Source organism: Mustelus asterias, chromosome 1, assembly GCF_964213995.1.
Source record: "Mustelus asterias chromosome 1, sMusAst1.hap1.1, whole genome shotgun sequence".
Lineage (NCBI taxonomy): Eukaryota > Metazoa > Chordata > Chondrichthyes > Carcharhiniformes > Triakidae > Mustelus > Mustelus asterias.
In genome coordinates, this window is record NC_135801.1 from 89583092 (window position 1) to 89607075 (window position 23984).

Sequence of the window (23984 nt, forward strand, 5' to 3'; positions counted from 1 at the left end):
ACCTTCCATGCTCGTGCTTCCAGAATACCCTTCTTTTTCCTCAACTGAGGATTCCCCATCCCACCACGGCTCACAATGCTTTTGACCTTCCTATTCCCTGCACTCTCAGCAATCCCCAGCTCTCTTACAGCATGATAGGTTTTCTCTTGCTCTCACCATCCACTTCACCAACCTTTGTATTCAATGGATCAATCACTGCCATTTCCATCACTCCCTGTATGATGCCACCACCAAACACATCTTCTCCTCCTCTCTCAGCATACCACAACACCCAAATCCAATTCTCTGTCACAATCAACACCCCCTGTTCTTCTCAAGAAATCTTCTCATGCAAATATAGGAGATACAACACCTGCCCATTTACCACCACCTTTCCCACTGTCCAAGGCCCTAAACGTTGCTTCAAGGTGAAACAACAATTTTTTATACTTCTTTCAATTTAGTACACTGAATTCGCTGCTCATGTTGGGGTTTCCTCTATACTGGGAAGACAAATGAAGATTAGTTGACTATTTTAAAGAACACCTCCATTCAGTCCACAAGTTTGACCCTGAGCCACCAGTTGCCTGCCATTTCAATTCTCCACATTCCTCCCACTCTTGCCCTTCTGTTCTTAGCTGCCTGCAATATTTTAATGAAGCCCAATGCAAGCTTGAGGTACAATCCCTCATCTTTTGACTGGACACTTCACAACCTTCCTGACTCATTGGCAAATTTGACAATCTTAGATCATAACCTCTTACCTATTTGTTTCCTTTTCCCTGCTAGATTTTGTCTTTTTTCTCCCACTTGTTCCTCACATTTTTCTTATTTTGTTTTCTCTCAAAAGACAGTCAATCATTTTTCTGTGATCCACATCTCCTCTGGTCACATTATTTGTTTCTTTACTTTCCCAATACCACTCTATTTGGCCTTGCACCATCAATTCTTTCATTTATACCCTCCTTCCTTCCACCCCATCATAGACTTCCCATTTTGCTCTTTTTCCCCACCCTCCCCCCTTCTATTTGCTAAAAAAGTATTAATCTCTAAATTTTTCCAGTTCTAAAGAAAGTGCTTTGAATGGAAATGTTGACTCGGTTTCTCTCCCCACAAATGCTGCCAAAACTGTTGACTATTTCCAGAAATTATTTAAATAAATTCCCATGTTTGCTATCGCACCACAAATACTGAATCTAACCAACCCAGATTTATTTTAAGGCAAATGCACTTATTAGCTTTATTTAAGCTTGGTACTATGATATTGTAGTTCATGGTAGTTTGCCTAACCAACTATTACCTCTTGATATTGGTGTAGTACTTGTTCATAGTTCTGCTTTATTACCTCAATGATCAACTCTGGAAAAGAGAAGAAACAAATAATTTACACACAGGATCAGACTGTTCTGCTTGAAAAAGATTCCTGTAATCAATGTTGTTAGTTTCAAAGTCTTATCCTTACTCTATATAGGAGAGCAGGTACTAACAGATATTGGCTGCAAAAGCACACAGTTATAATAGCTAGCATGCCAGCACATAAACATTTCCAATCAATAAGCACTTGGGAGTTTTAGAAAACTGCTGTTCTAATTTTCCTCTTGATAGGTAGATCTACTGGACAGTACAATAATATTATACTGGCATGCGCAAGGATATACATGAAAATCAAATCAGTGCAAGAATTATCTCTTAGATATGCTGTAATTTGCATCACTATTTCAAGGATCACACGTTTGGATCAGTCTGGAAAATCTTAGTGTAGCACTAATCCAGAAATACACAGAACTATAAAATGATATTAATACAGGAGGGCACACAGTCCTTCATGTCAATGCTCACTCTCTGCCATAGCAACTTAGCTAGTCCTATTCCCTTCCCCAGAGCACTGCAAATATCTCTTCAGATGCTTACCTAATTCACTTTCAAAGGCTACAATTAACTCTGCCTACGCCACACTCTCAAGCAGTGCATTCCAGCTCCGAATCAATCACTTAAAAATAAATGCCACACATCACTGGTGGTTCTTTTACCATTCAACTTAAATTAATATCCTCTGCAAATGGGAACAGTATCTTTCTATCGACTCTGTCTAGAACCCCTCATGATTTTAAACACCTTGATCAAATTTCCTTCATATTTTTCTTCTCCAAGAGAACAATCACAGTTTCTCTAATCTAGCCACATGGCTGTAGTCTGTGTCCCTTCTCGCAAATCTTTTGTGCAACCTCTGGCTACAAGAGCAGGTCAGAGGTTGGGCATTCTATGGTGAATAACTACTGTCTCATTCCCCAATGCCTGCCCTTCATAAAGAATGCACAAGTATGATGGAATACTCTCCACTTGTCTGGATGAGTACAGTTCCAACAATACTCAAGAACCTCAACACCATCTAGGCCAAAGCAGCTAGCTTGATCAGTATCCCATCCATCAGCTTAAATATTCCCTCCCTCCACCACAAGTGCACCTTTGCAGTGTGGACCCAGGACAAGGTGCACTGCAGCAACTTGCCAAGACTTCTTCAACAGCACTTTCCAAACCAGTTACCTCTACCACCTAGAAGGACAAAGGCAGCAGATTCTTGAGAACACTACCGCCTCCAAGTTCCCTTCCAAGCCACTCATTATCCTGACTTAGAGGTGCATCACCATTCCTTCATTGGTCGGTGGGTCAAGAACCTAGAATTGCCTTTCTAAGGTTCAATATGCAGCTCACCACTACCTTGTCAAGGACAATTAGGTGTGGGAAACAAATATTTGCATGTGACACTCACCCCATGAATGAATAATTAAAAAAAAGTTGACAGGGACAGATAACAAATGCACAATTTATCAAAACCTGTGAAACCACAAGGCCTTAGTTGGGAATAATGACTGGAATTTTCCAGCCCTTCATGCTAGCTGATCTTCCGGTCGCACCTTTTGAATGGTGATTTTCATGGCTCGCTGGTCCTGAGGGCGGGGACTGGAAAATACCAGCCAGTGACCCTAACCCAAGGACACACGATAGAGTAAAGCAAAAATCATATATCAGAAAGCAAATAGTTTTCCAACAATCAGAGTGGCTGGTGATTCAAATGTTCAAATTAAAAGTACTTAATGTTTCACCACCTTTTTAAAAAATTGGGAGCGAAAAAAATAAAAGAATTAAAATAGCAGGAAGCTTGGCCAAGAGGCTCTGAATCACGGACCCACCACCAGGGAAGTTTACCCATGGCAGGCTGCTGGGCAGATCAACTGTCTGCTCCAAGGATTTGCATCATTGAAAGTACTATCAAGGTCATTTTGCCAGCAGTGGCACAACTGAGGAGGCTGCCAGGTTAATCAAAGTCCCTCCCTTTGGTAGCCATGGCAGCGGGTGCTGTGGACAGAGAAAGCAGGTTCCACAACCCCCAATGATAACTGCCCCCCACCCCTCCCAGCCTCGTTTGCCTGAAGTGTTTATTTTACTTATCTGGAGGTGGCCCAGGGTCTTCCTATCTGCCTCCTCAGTGCCTAGCTCTCTTGCTGGAACTGCTATTTATGTTTCAGAGTAGCAAGCCCTTTGATTGGACCAACAGTCCTTGTTGGATGGCGGGCCCATTTGTGGTTAAATTCATGAGCTGGTCCCACTGCTGGCAAGTGAGAGCTCTGGACCAGTTTTTTGTCTAAATGTAGGAGTCCTGAGGTTTGTGGTAAAATTCAGCCCCAACAATTTCATCTTTTAGAGACCAATATTCTGGAAATGTCTTTCTATCAGAGTGTGAAGTGAGGGGAGGCTGGGAAGAAAAAAAGAGGGAAGAGAGTGGTTTCATAGGAGTGAAAAGGATAAACAGAAGGTTACCAGATGAAGCCAATGACACAGCAAATATCCCAGTCACTAAAAACAAGTCTACAATAGTTTAATAGTGGAATCCATGATGCTGCCGTTTCACACAGAAGGTGTCATCACCTCTTTCACAAAATAGATAATTGCGATGACACAAGTTTATCTTAGTCAGTCATGAATCTCATTCCAAGCAAGAATAGCCCACTCCTTTAAAATCTTTCTTGGTTGCAATACGTCATTCAAAAGAGCAAGCTCACTTCAGCTCCTAAACCAGAAAGTACCTAGATTTCACATAAATTATACAACTATAATCAGAATTTTAAAATCGCCAAAACTTAGACAAACACCATGGATATTATACTTCACATCACCTCACTATCATTGCTGTGTTCTAAAACTTAAAGATAAAGTCTAGATAAGTAGCTTGATGACAATTTTTGGGTTAGCCTCTTCTCCATTTCTCCCCAGAGTTATCAACTTATATTTTTGTTAACATATTTTATATGTTAACATTATATTTTAGTATTCCTGAGACATATATGCTGTCAGTTATATCTGCATTCCAAGCCAGAATTGGATCAAAGAAAGAGATACTTCCCTATATTTATCATTCCCAGATGAACAAATTAATCTTCGGTACTAATTGCATAATTTATGATTCAAAATGGTTTAATTGTTTAAATTACCATAAAATTCAATATCTTCACAAATCATTCTCTGGCTGGCAAACCTGGAGTGCAATTTATGCAGCTGTGCAACAAATTTGGCTGAATTATACAGGAGCCATAGCTATTAAGGCAATAGATTCATGTAAAGATTTTTGCTGCAGTGCAAACGAAAAGAAATGGTGCGCAGAAAAATATAAACAGCTTCAATTACAAAATGTAGTACTATATGATACTCAGTTATTTCTGAAATTTGGCCTACATAAAGTAACAAAGATAAGGAAAGGGGAAGTAATGGCCTAGTGACATTATCGCCAGACAATTAATTCAGAAACTTGGCTAATGTTCTGGGGAGCCAGGTTCGAATCCTGCCATGGCAGATGGTGGAATATGAATTCAATAAAAAATATCTGGATTCAGAATCTACTGATGACCACAAAACCATTGCCAATTGTCAGAAAAACCCATCTTGTTCACTAATGTCCTTCACGGAAGGAAATCTGCTGTCCTTACCTGGTCTAAACTTCATGTGACTCCAGAGCCACGACAATGTGGTTGAATCCCAACTGTCCTCTGAAGTGGCCTCGTAAGCCACTCAATTGTATCAGTGTTCCAACAAGGCAGCTCACCACCACCTTCTCAAGGGCAACTAGGGATGGGCAATAAATGCTGGCCAGCCAGCTATGCCTATGTCCCACAAATGGATAAAAAAAGAAAGCTCCAACTAAGGGCATACAGAAGACCACCAGAGTCTGCTCCATACAATCAAATTACATTTGAGTATGGTGATTTCCAATGTTCCACCTTTCTGAAACTATATAGGATCACAAGAGAAAAAGTTGAGACAAGAAGCAATGCGAATCACATTAGGAAATATGGAGAGGTTAGCATATCAGGGATAAGGGAAAGCTTGCTGTTGCTTATGCAGGGAGATAAGAGGGGCATTGAAGGCAATGGAAAACATTCCAGTCAACAAGTATGGGTAATATTGGACAAGCAGTTAAAGGGTGTTCAGTGGCCAATGGGCCATATAAGCATGATATCCTGCCATAAATATATATTATAAACCTGGAAAAGAGGGAAAGAGAATGTTAGGCACCCAAACAGGATACATGGAAAACAAAGTGGTATTAACAGGGAAAGATCAATTGAATCCAAGAGGCAGTTCCATAGCTGGCGCTGCTCCTTAGTGACCAAAATCCCAATAAAATGCTACCCGGTGGCTCCCAGCAGACTCTCCCACAACAGCACTTCATTACAACTCACATCCTTCAGTAACAAAGAAGGAATTAACATTTCCACCAAAGTCAGAATTGCAGTTTGAAAATTAATCATTTTAAAATGTTCCAGGCCCCACCAGACCTCCATAATTAAACGTAATACTCAACTCTTCTTGTTACATTCATGTAACTGCCCTTAACAAAATTAATTTAAAACATCAGTCTTATATATTCATTTTGTTTTAGTTCATATACTTAGGGAAACTGTCTTGAAATAAATACCTGCTATTTCATTTCAGTTAATTTATTTTGCGTATACTGCATCAAATGCTAACACTTACCAATTAACATGTTCACCAAATCTGTTCCATAGGACTCCTGTTTAAGGTGACATTAAAGTTAAATTTCAGCAAAAATTCCAATTTTAGTTGGGGGGTGTGGTGCGTGATAGTTGACAGTGCCCCATCAGCATTCACAATCATTATCCCTCAAACTGACCCCAACTTCAGGATGCACAGAAGTCCTGAAATAGTGTTCTGCTAATCTGCACAGTGCCAATGCCTTTCAGAGCCAACAATCATTGAAATCAGCAAGAACTCCTCCTTTCCTGCTCTCACATCACTGTAGAACTACCCCGTATAAGTTACAGCTTGTGAAATCAGTCATAACTGGATTTTTAACTTGTGATGGGAGAAATAACTATTGCTGATCAGAACCTTCCCAAACATTGTTAATTGCATCTGATTAATTAGCAGAACTTTTAATCTATTGTTTGAAAAGGTTTTTCAAGATATTTTATCGACCTTCACCCCATGTATACACACCAATTTTAATTATTCTATGTAAAAAAGCTTACAAGTAATGTCATATTAGTTTTTTCCTTATGAAAATCGTGTGATGTGATCGGCTGCTTTCACGTCCTGATGACATCACAGCAACTCTTTTTTTAAATTCATTCACGGTACATGGGCATCACTGGCTAGTTGCCCTTGTTCAGACAGCAGTTGAGAGTCAACCACATTGCTGTGGTTCTGAAGTCACATGTAGGCCAGACCAGGTAAGGACAGCAGATTTCCTTCCCGAGAGGACATTAGTGAACCAGATGGGTTTTCCAACAATTGGCAATGGTTTCATGGTCATCAGTAGATTCTTTATTCCAGATTGTTTTATTGAATTCAAATTCCACCAACTGCCCTGGTGGAATTCTAACCCGGGTTCCCAGAACATTAGCTGATTTTCAGGATTAACAGTCTAGCGATAATACTACTAGGCCATCGCCTCCCCATCTGTGCTGGGAATTCTCCAGTAAAGAATTCTACAATCAGTTATAATCTCACTGCAGGTTGATAGAATTAAATTTCTCACCATGGAGATCACTAAGTCACTCAGCAAGACTTGCTTCAAGGTTTTGCTTCAGCGCGGACTGCACATTCCGGGCCATTAACTTTGATACACTGGATAAGTCTTCAATTCATTAAAAGTATCTGTAATAACCTTCAGTCTTATCAGCGGTGCTGATTGTCATTTCCAACATAAAGGTGCCACTTGTAACAATATTTAAGATTGCAAAATAAAAGATGCAACAGCAGATAACATTTTCTCTTACATACAAAGGCACTGACTCACTTTCTTTCCACTTTTTTTGCAAAATTTACTCACTTTAAATCTCACCTTCGTGAATCTTTGACATTTTACAGAATTCTCACCACAAACTCTTTCAGAAAGTTATGAGATGATCTTAAAGGGTAGTAAGATAGTTAAGGAAGATTAAATCCAGAATATTATTTCAAATAACATTACAAGCACAGGACAAAGGGGCAGTCAAATTAATAAAAAGTAAATTTAGCACTGATGTCAAGAAACTCTTTCTCGTAAAATGATTTGCACGTGGATTCAGAGTAGAAGAAAAACCCATGAAATCATTTAAGAACCCTATTGGAAGCTGCAATGAGGCATTTTAGAATATTTCTGGCTGGGCCTACCCTCATCCACAATTGGCATAATTTAGACCCAGATATGCAGTAGAAAGCTACTCATGTTGAATCTGATTACATGCTCCAGCGAAAGAAAGAACAGCTAGCATCCTCTCTCATCTTAAATTAGTACTTATTAGACACAAAAGCTTTATTACCTGTCACTTAAGACCAAGGTTCCATAAAATCATTACAGCACAGGAGGCTATTCAGCCCATCGTGTCCAAGCCAGATTTCTGTAAGAGCAATTCACCTAATCCCATTCCCCCCACCTGCTCCTGCATCTCCTTTAAAATGGCATCCCTTATTTTATACTGTATTTCCTTCTACCAAAACAAATCACTCCACTGCATTCAATTTCAATTGCCATGCGCCCGTCTATATTATCAGCTTGTCTGTCTGTCTTCTTGAAGTCTGTCGTTATCATCCTCACAGTTCACAATATATCCTAATTTTGTGCTATCTCCAAATTTTGAAATTGTACCCTGCACAACCAAGTTGAGCTCATTAATATAGATCAAGAAAAGCAGACTTCCTAGCACTGACCGCTAAAGAACCCACTGTACACCTTAAACGACTGTTCTCCACTATTCTGTTTCCTGTCACTCAGCCAACTTTGCATCAATGAGCTTCATCTTTGCCAGAAAGCGTGGTGCTTTATTAAACAACTTTTGGAACTTCATGTACACCACATGAACTACATTATCCTCAAACTATTCAACTAAGAGGGTTTTGCCCTTAACAAATCTGTGCTGACTTTCCTTAATGAATTCACATTTGTCCAAGTGACTGTTAATTTTGTCCTGAAGACTTGATTCCAAAAGCTTTCACACCACCGAGGTTAAACTGACTGACCTGTGGTTGCTCAGCTTATCCTTACACCCTGTTGGCATCAATATTTCATGGCCTGAATAACCATCTTTGTCCAAAATTAGAAAGATGCCAAATTTAATTTCCCTGCTCTGGAAGCAGCTGCTCTGATTTGGCTGGCAGTTAAAGCTATCTCAGTCTTCCTGCCAAGCTTATTGACTCAAAACAGTAGATGTTAAGGAGTCAGAACTCTGTATTCTGTATTAGTTAGGAACACTAAGATAAATTGGATAGGCACCAAAAATAGTCACAGGGTCACAAAGTAGGCAGCATGCCAATGCTGCTAGAGGCCCAAAACCATGAGAGGCTAGCACAAGTTAAAGGCAAGGTGCATTGTAGCTGGATCAGGTTGTCAAAGTCTTTGTACAAATCATTCTGATGTGAAAAAAGACTGCATAAAGGCATAACATAGGAAAGTGTGTGCACCGATGTTCTCAGACATCACACTGGAGATCTTTGCAAAGGAGGTGAAAGAAGCTGCTGTATCCAAAGGATGCTAAGAGGCTTTCCAAGGAAATGCTCACAAGGCAGTGGGCAGCCGTGGCTGTCAATGCTCACAGTTGAGCCCCAAGTGAAGATTCATGAATTATCTTCAAATACCATGTGCCAATTTCACTGTGAGCCTCCAACACCGCTCATGTGCCACACCATCACTCACCTACTAACAACCTGCATTTGGATTCTTATCTCACATTCATAGTTGCATTTCTCACACACTTAGCAATGCTGTAAGCCTCATACTCACAGCTTGCATACACTAGCTGTTTAAACCACGACAGCAGCCACGTCATGCAAGAATAAAGTACCATATTTAGCTTCCTTTTGAAGGACAAGGAGGCACACAACCACCAGGGGACAGGCACACCTGAGAGTCCTTATCTTCATGGAGGAAGCTGTAATTCCCATCATTTGAGCAGCCAATGATGAGGCCATGGCCAATGGCAGGGCTGAAGCCCAGTATGATGATATTCTCAAACCTAATCATCCTCCTCACATCCCACTTTCCCTTCTTCCTACAACCTCTTCTGATTTATAAGCTACAGATGATGTAAAAATGAACCTCCTGCATTCGTATCCCCTTTCAGATACCCAAGAATTGTAACCTAGCATATAGATTCAGAAGAGCAACAAGACACTGATGTTGAAAAAACATCATTTGTTTTGACACTCAGCCACTACTCAATTATTGACACTGTGCATTCCTTAGGGGATAGTATAATGAAAATGTCTAATTTCATGATTTGTGTGTTTAAGGAGTAAAACATTTAGGTCGGGATTGAGGTTTTAAACAAAAAGATAATGGAGACACCTGGCTTGGAAAACAACCCTCAAGTAAGTGGAATTAAAACCCAGCTCGGGGAGTTACGGTTCAAAAGGGAAGTTTAGTGTTACTGGGATCATGGTAAAAGCTACGCACATCTAGGATTATATTTGCTTGTTCGGATGTGGTTGTCTCAAGACAGCTCAAAAAATACTTTGAAGTTGGAGTGTAAGCAGGGAGGTTTCAATGTTTCATGTAGGTTCCCCAGAGCAAAGTAGCAAAATGTAACTTATAAACACTGAGTTTCTTGATGGAACCCATGAGAAGATAATTATTTCCATTGGAAGTGTAAGTTACTCATGTGGGTTTATTGAAGCCAAAATATAATTAGTTTAAATCTCTGTCTGAGGTACCTCAGGTGTGGTGTTGGAATGGGGATAGGGTAGGCAGGCAGATACTCGCTTGTATGGGGTTTGTCTGTCTGTTATTGTCATAGAAACTATTGCATCAGCTTGGAAGGCTATGACAAGACAACAAGGTATTTGCCAGTAGCCAAAACAAGCAGCATATAACTATTATGAATCAGGAATGCTCCTGATCTGGGGTCATTACACACTAATTGAGTGGGGCCCACTTTCAGAAAGAAAAGTCCAAGCGTATGAGGAATTAAAATAGTCAGATCTGCTTTGTATGGCCAGTGGAAGAGATCAGCAGTGCAATCCTCTACAGAAGTCCAAGTGCCAGACTAAGAAACTGAGAAGAGTCAAAATAAATTCCTAAAAGCTGCACCACATACTGGTTTGGGCTCAGGGGAGCTGAAAGAACCCTCAAGATCCTGTAATGTATAGGAAAACCCCTGGATAGAAATAAAAATATACCAGCGAGTGTTCTGTTGAGATTTTTGGGCTTAAATAATAAGGGTTTATGAAATTGTGTTACTTGCTTTGTTTAATTCTGGTAGACCCTCAAACTCAACAAAAGCACAGAACTTGGATCTGCATATGGTGAGACACCAGGCAGGAATGGCCTGGTGCTAAGGCAGAGGGCATTCAAGCTCACTTACAAGCTCTGCGACAGAGAATGAGCACGTTGATGGGGTAAGCTACAAAAGACAGTTATTGGGTATGCACAATTAAATGAATGGTTCATTAGTCAACCTCCAGAAAACCTACGTATAATATCAAGCAGCATAGTGGAGCCCAACGTCAACTTTGTAGAGGAATTTGCACAAAGCTTGGAGCACATCCTTACCAGCAAGAATGTGGCGTCTAATTCCATTAGCACATTAGTGGACCTAGCATGATGCACGATGTCTCAGCTTCCATTTCACGGATAGGTACGTGGGACTGGGATATTATAACCATAACTGAAACATGGCTAAGGGAGGAACAGGACTGACAGTTTAATGATCCAGGATACAGGTGCTTTAGGCGGGACAAAGGTGAAGGAAAGAGAGGGGGAGTTGCATTTTTGATTAAGGGGAGCATCACGGCAGTAGTCAGAGATGAAATAACTGAGGGATCATCCAACAATGCTTTGTGGGTGGAACTAAGAAATAAGAAGGGGATGATGGCCTTATTGGGATTGTACTGTAGATTGGAGAGACTTGCAGGAGTAATAGGGTTGTCATAATAGGAAATTTTAATTTTCCTAACATAGACTGGGACTACCATTGTGTTAAGGTCTTACATGGGGTGGAATTTGTTAAGCGTGTTCAGGAAAGTTTCCTCAGGCAGTATGTGAAGGGTCCGACTTGGGAAAGGGCAAAATTTGACCTACTCTTGGGAAATAGGGCAGGGCAAGTGACTGAGGTGACGGTGGAGGACCACTTTGGAAAGGGATAAAACTGGTCCACAGGTGCAAGTTCTAAATCAGGGCAAGGCAAATTTTGATGGAATTTGGCAGGAGCTTGCAAGTGGTGATTGGAGTAGCTTGTTTGAGGGCAAAGGGACCTCTGGCAAGTGGGAGGCCTTCAAAAGTGAAATAGCTAGAGTTCAGGGTCAATATGTTCCTGTTAGGGTGAAGGGCAAGGCTATCAGGAGTGGGGTACCCTGGATGACAAAACATTGAGGTTTTGGCCAGGAAAAAGAAAGCGGCATGGCTCAGGTACAAGCAGCTGGAATCAAGGGATTCTCTGGAGGTATACAGGGGATACAGGAGTATACTCAAGAAGGAAATTATGATGACTAAAAAGGGGCATGAGGTAGCTTTGGCCGAGAGGATTAAAGTGAATCCAAAGGGATTCTTTAAGTATATTAAAGGAAGGAGAATAAGTAGAGAGAGAATAAGATCCCTCAAGGACCTAAGTGGACACACATGTGGAACTGCAGGAGATATGCCTCAATGAATATTTCTCCTCTGTTACTGTGGAGAGAGACAAGACAACTTGGGAACCTGGGAAAGTTAGTGGCGATATATTGGGGGCAGCTTGCATTACAGTAGAGGAGATGATGGATGTATTAAAATGTATGAAGATGGATAAATCGCCTGGCCCTGACCAGGTAACTCCAAGAACACTGCGTGAGGCTAGAGAAGAAATTGTGGAAGCCCTGGCTGAGATATTTGCATCATCGTTAGCCACGGATGAGGTACCAGAAGACTAGAGGGTAGCAAATGTTGTGCCCTTATTGAAGAAGGGCTGCAAAGAAGTATCTGGGAATTATAGACCTGTAAGCCTAGCATCTGTGGTGGGTAAGTTACTAGAGAGGATTCTGAGGGATAAGATATACAGGCATTTGGAAAGACAGGGTTTGATTCGGAGTAGTCAGCATAGCTTTGTGCATGGAAGATCGTGCCTTACAAATTTATTGGAGTTCTTTGAAGTGACCAGAAAGATTGATGAGGACAGGGCAGTAGACGTAGTCTATATGGACTTCAGTAAGGCCTTTGATAAAGCTCCATATGGTCGGCTGCTCTGGAAGGTTAGATCACATGGAATCCAAGGGAGAGCTGGCAAATTGGATATACAATTGGCTTGATGGTAGGAAGCCAAGGGTAATGGTGGAAGGATGCTCGTCAGACTGGAGGCCTGTGACCAGTGGTGTGCCTCAGGGGTCAGTCCTGAGTCCATTGCTGTTTGTTATCTAGATCAACGATTTGGATGAGAATGTACAAGGCACAATCAGTAAGTTTGCAGATGGCACTAAAATAGGTGGTATTGTAGACAGTAAGGAAGGTTATCAAAAATTGCAGCAGGATCTTGATCAGCTGGGGAAGTGGTCCCAGAAATGGCAAATGGAGTTCAATACAGGTCAGTGCGAGGTGTTGCATTTTGGAAAGTCAAATCAAGGTAGGACTTTCATGGTGAATGGTAGGACCTTAGGGAGTATCGTGGAACAGAGGAACCTTGGAGTTCAGGTGCACAGTTCTCTAAAGGTGGAGTCATAGGCATTGAAGAAGGCTTTTGGCATGCTTGTCTTCATCAGTCAGGGCATTGAGTATAGAAGTTGGGAAGTTATGTTTCAGTTGTACGGGACATTGGTGAGGCTGCACCTGGAGTATTGTGTTCAATTTTGGTCGCCTTACTATTGGAAAGATGTCATTAAACTGGAGAGAGTGCAGAAGAGATTTACAGGAATAGTGCCAGGACTCAAGGGACTGAGTTTTGGGAAGAGATTGGAGAGGCTAGGACTTTTTTCTTTGGAGTGTAGGAGACTGAGGGATGATCTTATAGAGGTGTATAAGATCATGAGAGGCATGGATAGGGTGCATGCACAGTCTTTTTCCCAGGGTTGGGGAATCAAGAACTGGAGGGTATAGGTTTAAGTTAAGAGGGGAAAAAATTAATGGGAACCTGAGAAGCAACTTTTTTTTTTGTACACACGGGGTGGTACGTATGTGGAATGAGCTGCCAGAGGAAGTGTTTGAGGCAGGGACATTGACAACATTTAAAAGGCATTTAGACAGATACATGAATAGGAAAGGTTTAGAGGGATATGGGCCAAATGCAGGCAAATGGGGTTAGCTTAGATGGGCTTTTTGGTCGGCATGGACCAGTTTGAGCTAAAGGGCCCATCTCTGTGCCATACATTCTATGACTCTATTCAGCACATGCAGAAGGCACCCAATGTCTGGATGCTGCAGTGGAAGCTGAAACGGAGGTCATGAAATCTCAATTTGTTGCTATGAAAGCTGACTGCAGATTCCTGTGTTCAAAAGGGGCTAACAGGGTGTCATAACATTCCAGAAATCTGTCCTTCAACGCACTACCAGGATTGCTGAGCCGCCTGCCCAGCAAAGTTGCAGTGACTGGATGGAAAATGAAACTGCTGTCCTCTTGCAGGTTAAAAACATTTGTTCTCCCACTATGCTAGTCTACCACTGCCTTAGTATTGCCATTCAACCAACCAGCCTGGACTGCTATTGTGAATCCAAAGACAATACAGTCCAAAGCTAGGCCCATCTAGACCCACAGCTGTTGGTGTTATTCTTCCATCTGCAGCCTCACCTTCAGTCAGCAGCCTTCAATCTATCATGCTGCAACCACTGAGGTAGCACCTCAAATTCAGCTAGTTTGTCCATGTTTGGACCAAGGTTGTAACAAGCAGCCCTGAAGAACCTGGAAAATGCACCTGGTAGGTTGATGGCTGAGGGCAAGGTCAAGTAGACTTTTACCTCACCAGCTGCCACAGGCCCTGTCTAACAGATATATGCTTCAGAACTCGGCCACTCTTGGTCAGTAGGGACAGCTATTCAATAAACATGGGGCAAAGAAAGGCACAGAAGAGCAATATTGCCATGAAACAGAAGAGCCTGGTTAACAGATCAGGCCCCAGGCATAGAACCATGCTACTTGCCAAAAATAGGAGAAGTAAGACAAAAGCACGCATTCAGTTCATCCAGCGGCAAGTACAAATTTGTTGAGATGCTCATCATTAACTGAAAAGTAAATCACTGCAATGCCATTCCATGGTCAGTGTTAACAATTGCAATCAGAACAAGCATAAAAAACTTGGAATCATCTGATCGACAGTTGTTCAGTGGCATAACACTATCACCACAACAACACCTACAAATAATAGTAGAATGTTGCGACCACTCACCGTTTTAATACATGATACATAGATATGGATGTATCTGCACTTATCTCGTTGATATTGGAATAGAATGGAAATACCAAACAAAATTTCACCTAGGAAAACACCAGATAGGGTGAGAGGGAGGTAATACAAAGGTTTAGTTAGACTAATTGACCCCAAATTTCTGAGACTGAAGAAGTAAAACAGATCAAAGTAAGCGAAGGACAAATCTTTCCCAATCGAATTATGAAACCACTCAGAAGCAACACAATCAGTACTGAAGTTTTTTTGCTGCAGAACACAGTTAATTTAAACACAAAGTCAATAACCATCATTTGAAATTTGTCACTCAAGTAACAAAATGCCATTTAGTTTTTTTTCAAATTACACCACCATTATGGGCATTAATTATGATTGTCACCTTTCAGGAACAGATGTGTATCCTTAAAGAAGGTCCAGAACAGTAATTTGCACACAGTCAGGACCAATTACACAGTTGACATGCCAGGTTGAAAGAAAAATTACAAGTATATATGAAACATACTTTGCAGAATACTGATGGTAGAAATTAAAGCAGTGAAACAATGCTGTTATTTGTCTTTAAGACCAATTATTCCTTGTTTTTCTATTTTAGCTATGTTGTGAGGCATCTTGCTGCAAAATAGTATTTTAAAGTGCGAATATAAGCCTTGATCATTATTCTATTAATGCATGCTCCTGATCTCATGGTACCTTGCCCTAGCCTATTAGCAAGATTAAATGTGTCGCAAAAGAGAAAGTAGTACTGAGTTACCCAGAGTGACCATTAACTGATAACAGTTTTTAAAAAATTTTTTACTCCACTCAAAGTTACAAAACCAATACTCAAGAATGGATCGGGCAAACACAAATTCATTCCTTGCTTGCTCCAGAAACTAATTTAAAGTCCAATAGAAACCAATTCAAGGTCCCCACAAGACAGACAAACAAGATCCAAGCTGACAAGATGAGGCACTGCACCCCATCTTGGGCTTGATCTTGCCCAAAAGGCTGAGAAGCAATCCCATTTGCAGTTACTAGCGAGACACTAGACTATCCCAAGCAAGTCAATTGCTCACTCTCTTAAAACACTACATGTTGCAGAACATATTTAAGACAGTATGGCATCAAAAGTTGGAGTGAAATTAAAAAACTCTTGAAAACCAAGATCCACATTAGAACAGATTGCAAATTACTGGTGCTAATTTAGTTGTGCATACGTAAATGCACAAGCTTACTGTGTTAAAGAATATTCAGAAATGTTGCTATTCTCTGTTAATCTATTGGCCCAAATTTCAAAGAAAGAATAAGTTCACCAGTATTAAGCAGCAAATCAGGCAGCAAATTCCCCTTTCTGCACAAGCACAATTAAATGCGGAAATCACAACATTGTGCTGTCAGTGTTCTGTCACAAGCCTCAGCATTTAAAAGCATGAAATTGGGAAGTTTTGATGGCTAATGTGGCGTAGCTGTTACGTTACTAACCTATGTTCCAGTGGCCTGGACAAATGGTAGAGATGCAAGATCAGATACCACTACAACAGTTGTCAGGAAATAGAGGTGGATTAAATAATCTATATTAGTATTTGTGGGTATTAGAAATAAAGCATTGCTTTAACTTTAATTTTTGTGGTTCTGTATTTGAAAGGGTTAATGACTTCAGTTTGGTTTAGAGGTAAGTATGGTAACAAGAGTTTACAACATGAAAACAAGCCGTGTTTAAAGAAAGACTAGGCTGTTGCTTAGCAACCAAGGGGCACCCTAGATTAGAAATAACTTTTGAGTTAGTTTTAAGCTGGACCCAGAAGTTAGTTTAGGAGCACAAGACCAGGGAGCTGCAAAAAACAGGCTTCCCGACAGTACAAAACAAAGTCCAGAAACCAGGGAATTGGGACAAAAAGTACATCTCAGGAAGTCAGTTAATTTAAAGTATGATGAAAGTAGTTGCTATAGATATATATACAATTTGCTTTAAGTTAAGGAAAATGTTTTAAAATTCAGCTTTTTTCTAAAGATAGTCAGTATGTCTGGGGGGGGATGCAGTTCAAATGCTGAGAGAGATAGATAATTACTCATTTTAACCATGTAGTGTTTACTTAGGAGAGAGCTAATGGACTTTTGTTTATAGCTGAAGATTTCCCCTGGGGTTTTTGATTAGGTTGATTGACACGATCATCTGATAATGTCGTTAATGGGAGGAGCTATGTTTGTAGCAGAGAAACGACTTTCAGTTCTGGCTGGGGCTTGTTTAAAAGACAGAGGTATGCAAGCTGCTCTGAAATTCAAAGCCATGCTCTGATGGCTTCAAAACTGTTTACATCCCTTCTAGCAAATATATTTATCGCTGCTAACTGTATTTGAAGTGGAATTTTAAGTCTGTAAGAGGATGTTGCTTATTTTGAACTGAAACAGTAATAAGTTAGAAATTAAAGTTGTTTCCTTTCTTTTTTAACTATTGTTCAACTGTTAAGTGTTAACCAGCCTCATTTTGTTAGCGTTATACATTAACTGTGTTATTAAAAAAAGTTTGTTTTACTATAAAGATCCTTAATTTGTCAGTGGAATTGCTGCTGGAGCGAAGCATCCTATCCTCACACTTATGCCAAAATAGAAAAAACTGTTGGGGTCTAGTCTGGCTCCTTAATGTAATTTGGGATTCTGGTCCAGGGCCCTAACAAAACAGACAAATAACAAGAAGTTAAACAAGGTCCTGTTGGGTGAAGTTAAAGTAAAAAGCAGAGAAAGTGCTCAGAGTTAAAGAGAGAGCTGCAGAAACCATATTTAAAGTGAGACATCGGAGATAAATCAAAAGTTTGGTGACATCTTAATACAGCCCACGAAACAGTGGTTTTCGGTTGGCATGGTTGGGTACCCGAGAGATTGTGTGAAAGCTTGAATGCATGTGGCAATCCAAGGCAGAGGAATACTGAAGGGAGAGACAGATCCTGGCAGTGGATCCTTGGTGAAGGCGTCTGGCAGAACATCCTGCGTGGGAGAAGACTCTGAGGCATGCTTTTCCAAGAGTGAAGTTTGGAAACACTCTCGTGGAAGTCAGATTTCAGTGAGGGCAGTTGGCTCAGTGTGGTATGCATCTGGGGGAATACAATGAGAAATCCACATCGCGCAGTTGCCACTTAATTTAAGAGTGTGGTGTGTCAGACCAGATTTGGCCTGTTGGTTTACATGGCCTGATACTTACCGAGAAGATATATTTTATAACTTGTGCTATCCTTAAAATCTGCATACATCTGTGAATGTTTGATGGAATAAAGGAGTATTGGGTTTTATTCTTTTGTTAAAGGTTAATTTGTAGTCATGTGATTCTGTTCATCCACATCACTTTAAAAAAAGTTACGATCTATTGAGCTAGACTTCCATTCTGGGACCTGACTGTCTAGTAGTAACATTAGCTGGGTTCATAAAACAGTTAATAAATTTGAAATAAAAATTCATCTGGTTTACTAATGTTCGTTAAGGAAAGAAATCTGCTTCTCATACTCTCTCTGACTTACATGTAGCTCCAGATTCTCAGTAATGTGCTTGACTCTCAACTGCCTTCTGAACTGGCTACCAAGCTATTATGTTGTATAAAACTGTCTGACAAAGATAAAACTGGACAGACCACCCAGCATTGAATTAAGTACTAATTACAGCAAAAACATAACCAGCCAGACCCACACTGCAAAGTTCTCCTCACAAATATTTGGCAATTTGTGCCAAAATTGGAAGAGCTAACCCATAGTCTGATACAAAAGCCTGATATAGTCATACTCCGATTCATATGTCTCAGGTTTCACCAATTCTGGATACATCCTGCCCCAATGTCAGGATAGATTCACAAGGGGATGGTGGGACAGTAACACATAGTTGGGTGGATGCAGCCATTGAAGTTCTCAACATTGGAGTCCTCCTGATCTCATTAAGTCTAATGGCATCGGATCAAACATGGACAAACCCTTGCTGATTGCCACATTTAATAGATAACTGATGAATCAGTACTCCACCATGTTGAACTTCACTTGGAAGAAGCATCAAGTCTAACAAGGTGTGAAGAAATCCAGCCATACATATGGAATTATAAGATTAAAGCATTGATTCTCCTATGAAGTAGGGATTAAATATTAAAAGTAGAGTTCACCTGCTGGACAAGGGTTTAAAAATTTATAAACATGCCTGGGCATAATTATGTGCTCAAGGACACTAACATCCTGTAGCATAGGTAATGGTGTACCATCTAACACAAGGCAGCCCTGAAAAAAAACCCAACAAAAACTGGTCTCGACATCACCTCAGCAAAGCATTGCTAAATTGTAAGATACTGGAATCTAACAATGGACAATGTTAAGGATGACCCTAAAAGACTTGTCAGCTAAATCCTGGAAAGTGAATACAGCGATCACTATCTGCATTCTATCTTGCTGGCTTGAAGGATGTTGACAAAAACAAACGTTGCTGTCAAGTATAAGTGCTCAACATGTTTCCTGCTGGCTGAGTTATTTATGCTACAAATATAGGAACTATACAGGAGGATTTTTAGATCCATTGGATTCACTCCAGCATCTGTCAAGTTCAAGTTGCTGTAGCATAGTGATGATGGTTCTCCTTTTGTGAACAAATTTTAATAAACTTAGCAACTAAACATGCCCAAAAAATGTTAGGGCTTGTCCATTGAAGTGCAAGTTGCATGACAAATCTTAATTACTGCAGAAGACCTTGGGACTGAATTTTTACTTTTATACATAAGCAGTATCACTCCTTCGGAGTTTTATTATTGTTGGATATTTTGAAACATTTTTAAAGGTTATTTAAATTTATCTCTTAACCTATTGTTTGGCCTCTATTTCACTATCTGTACACAATATTACATTGGATTAAATCTTATGATTTACACTTCCAGATTTAAACTCTACATGCCTCAGGATCCTTCAACCCAAATGTTTGAGACAACACAATTACCCCATTTTCACCGGTTCCAGATTTCTTGTAGAGTGCCACTTTGTTTTGATTTTCTAATAAAGACAAATCACAGTGCACAGAATGTCTGTGAACAATTGTAAATGCATTGAATGGCGAGTACCATTAGTTTGTTGCTGATTGCAAAATCCAGGCCAGTGTGTTATCAATTGCTCAAGAGTTGAATAGGCAACCTTGGTGCTACTTATAGAAGCAACTGGGATATGGTGCAGGGGACAAGTGGCAAGGGAGAGGGTGACAACCAAGGTATTTTATTTGGGCAACAAATGATTAATGAGAGAGAATATTGAAGGTGGGTTATGGCTAAAGTGGGAGGGAATAAATACAGTTTTGGAAGAAGTTGGGAAAGTGATGGGAATGAAGAAGTGGTAGGAAAATGAGGGGTATGCAATGTGACGGGAATGGGGCATGCAAGGTGTGTTGGTAGGAAAGCACTGATGTCTGAAGAGAGACAGAAAAATATATTTCTCCTTCCCACATTTCAACAAAATCTGTAAACTATGATCCATGAAATTTATATTTCAACCTAACTGAATAAACATTTAATATTAAATTATGGTAAGCATACATTAGTAACTATCTCACTCAAAAGCTCTCCAGAAGAATCAAACAGCTACAGGAATAATTGGATACAGTAACCTGGAAGTGTTTTATTCTGCAGTTTGATTCAGCATAAAGGCCTTGTGAATTATTCATTTCCAAATAAAAGTGCTTAACGTTCTTACGAAGCAAGAGCATTTTCAATCTTCCATTGACCATGACAAATTCCCCTAGGCAGCATGAACAAGTCACCAAGATCACCCAGGAGTTCATCGTCCTGTAAATGCACACAGAATATTTTAACTCTGCATTTCAATCATTTCTTTCCATAATGGCTTTGTTAAAAACAAAGAACAAAATGAATATCATTTTTGTACAGATCTGATGCATTTTTAAAACTTCAAACGTGTATATTCAAAATGACTGGCTTTAAAAAATGCAATTTGATCGACCAAATGTATCCCTTTAAACATGATGCTAAACACATCTTCTCGCAGGGTATTCTTTAAAACTAAGTTTGCACAACTGTAATGCACGGTTCTGTTTAAACAACCAAAGTAAACCATGCTATTCTGGGATGAAAGGAGAGGCTGCAGCAAAAAAAAAAGTCATTCAGTTCCAAGGAATTGTATTAAAAAATCATCAAGTATGGGACTCTTAAATTGAAAGATTTCTGTAAAATCTGTAATATACCAAAACAAAAGTAGAATCTAGGCAGATAAAGTAGTGAAAGTCAAAAGAGGATTTATTTTTTGACATTTCACAAATTGTCCCATAATAGTGGTTAATTAGATCAAGACAAAATCAAATGGCAAATTAATTTTCCAGTATATTTGACCTATATTAACCATTCAAATCCCTTTCCTGGCTCCCATGCTGGCTGACATAATTAATAGCTCCCCTTCTCTCGGGCATCATTTCTTCTCCTTCAAAACTAGCGTTATTTCTTCTTCAAACAAACCCACCTAATCCAGATACTCTTTCCAACTATCCTTCCTTCCGTAATGTCCTTTTTCCCTGCAAGGTCATTGAATGAGTCAACATGAGTTCAATCTCACCAAGGTGGCTGGGGAATTTCTTCAGTTAACAAAATAAGTTTTGAATAGAAAGTTAGTATCTGCAATGGTGACCATGAAACTACTGGACTGCTAATTTATACTGATTTGGTTTCATAATGTCCCTACCTGATCTAGCCTATATTTGACTCCAGACCCACAGCAATATAGTTGACTTTTAACGGCCCTCTGAAATGATCCAGAAAGTCACTCTGTGGTATTCATTAAGGACCACCAACACCTTCAAGGGCAATAAGGGATTGGCAATAAACACTGGCCTTGCTGACGTCATTCACATCGCAAATAAATTTAAAATTGTTATTCTCTCTCAAGACTTCTGTTCAAATTATTCCTGTCAACATCGTCCAGTCACAGCAAAATCCAGAGTTAAAGTCACAAATTATATCTGTTGTAACCATGACCACTGTGCACTATCACTTCTTGACCTTTCAACTGCATTCCTCATGACTGACCATGCCACCTGCTTTCACCATTTGTTATGCTTGAAACGCAAAAAAAAAAATGTATATTCGTCAACTGGACTACTTAGAAAGTCATTTCTTTTGTGATGGTCAAAATGGCCACTTGCTGAGCTGACAAGATGGCTTCCAGCTGGTCGCATGATTCCTCCCTGCCATTTCAAAGTAACAATGGTCACATGGACAATGGCTCTTCTCCAGCCAATTTCAAAGAAAGGCAAGCCTTCACAGGTCTTAACCTCCGATGTGGTGATGCCCGCGTTGGTCTGGGGTGGGCACAGTAAGAAGTCTCACAACACCAGGTTAAAGTCTAACAGGTTTATTTGGAATCACGAGCTTTCGTAGCGCCACTCACCTGATGAAGGAGCAGCCCTCCGAAAACTGATCCCAAATAAACCTGTTGGACTTTAACCTGGTGTTGTGAGACTTCTTACTTAACCTCCCATAATGGTGCTAATGGCCAAATCATTAGCTGTTCTGACACAATGGTTTTGACAAGACTTCAGTTAATTGTGACTCCATAAGCAAAAGGAGCCCTGGCTCTAATTAAACACATCAAGATTCCAGCCATGGGACTATGCATCCTTTGTCCAACGTTGACAAGGTGTGTCATGTAACCTTCCACAAGCTGCATATTATCAGGTGAAACTGAATTCTAGCAGTTACTGTTTGACCTCCAATGTTAACAGAATTCCAGGCAACAGCCTGCATTGTCTACCATCCAGCCGGCGGCAGCAGAAACTCATTGGATCTCATGGGATAAAGGGGGAGGTGGCTAGATGGGTGGAGAACTGGCTTGGTCACAGAAGACAGAGGGTGGTAGTGGAAGGGTCTTTTTCCGGCTGGAGGCCTGTGACTAGTGGTGTTCCACAGGGCTCTGTATTGGGACCTCTGCTGTTTGTGATTTATATCAACGATCTGGAAGAGGGTGTAACTGGGGTGATCAGTAAGTTTGCGGACGACACAAAATTGGCAGGACTTGCAGATAGTGAGGAGCATTGTCAGAAGCTACAGAAGGATATAGATAGGCTGGAAATTTGGGCAAAGAAATGGCAGATGGAGTTCAATCCTGATAAATGCGAAGTGATGCATTTTGGTAGAAATAATGTAGGGAGGAGCTATACGATAAATGGCAGAACCATAAAGGGTGTAGATACGCAGAGGGACCTGGGTGTGCAAGTCCACAGATCCTTGAAGGTGACATCACAGGTGGAGAAGGTGGTGAAGAAGGCATATGGCATGCTTGCCTTTATAGGACGGGGCATAGAGTATAAAAGTTGGAGTCTGATGTTGCAGATGCATAGAACATTGGTTCGGCCGCATTTGGAATACTGCGTCCAGTTCTGGTCGCCACACTACCAGAAGGACATGGAGGCTTTGGAGAGAGTACAGAGGAAGTTTACCAGGATGTTGCCTGGTATGGAGGGGCTTAGTTATGAGGAGAGATTGGGTAAACTGGGGTTGTTCTCCCTGGAAAGACGGAGGATGAGGGGAGACTTAATAGAGTTACATAAAATTATGAAAGGCATAGATAGGGTGAACGGTGGGAAGCTTTTCCCCAGGTCGGTGGTGACGTTCACGAGGGGTCATAGGTTCAAGGTGAAGGGGGGGAGGTTTAACACAGATATCAGAAGGACATATTTTACACAGAGGGTGGTGGGGGCCTGGAATGCGCTGCCAGGCAAGGTGGTGGAAGCGGACACACTGGGAACGTTTAAGACTTATCTAGATAGCCATATGAACGGAGTGGGAATGGAGGGATACAAAAGAATGGTCTAGTTTGGACCAGGGAGCGGCACGGGCTTGGAGGGCCGAAGGGCCTGTTCCTGTGCTGTATTGTTCTTTGTTCTAGAAACAACTCTGGTCCTCATTAAACCTGCCAAATGCAGGAACCTTGGAACTCATGCCTCCAGGCCAACTTACTCTACATGCTTTCTCTCGTCATGAAGTCTCATTGGAAAGACCAATCTACAGTCAACCTCTCGTCGGACGAACATTCCAATTGATGTCTGATTCTGGACTATAGACACATGCAAAATCCCCACTTGCATTTTATTGGGGTCCTGCCCCAAAACCCTCAGTGTGTGTGTGCACGTGCATGAGTATGTACAATAAGCCAACCCTTTCA

The 23984-nt window shown here is 40.7% G+C and overlaps 1 protein-coding gene across 1 annotated transcript in view; it reads right to left on the reverse strand.

The window, feature by feature from the left end:
• Nucleotides 1-23984, reverse strand: part of LOC144495135 (prominin-1-A-like) — a 160992-nt gene that overhangs the window by 102997 nt on the left and 34011 nt on the right. The window contains exon 2 of the mRNA XM_078215086.1: nt 1280-1338. Coding sequence (XP_078071212.1) covers nt 1280-1338 — 59 coding nt within the window. The remainder of the gene's footprint in view (nt 1-1279; nt 1339-23984) is intronic.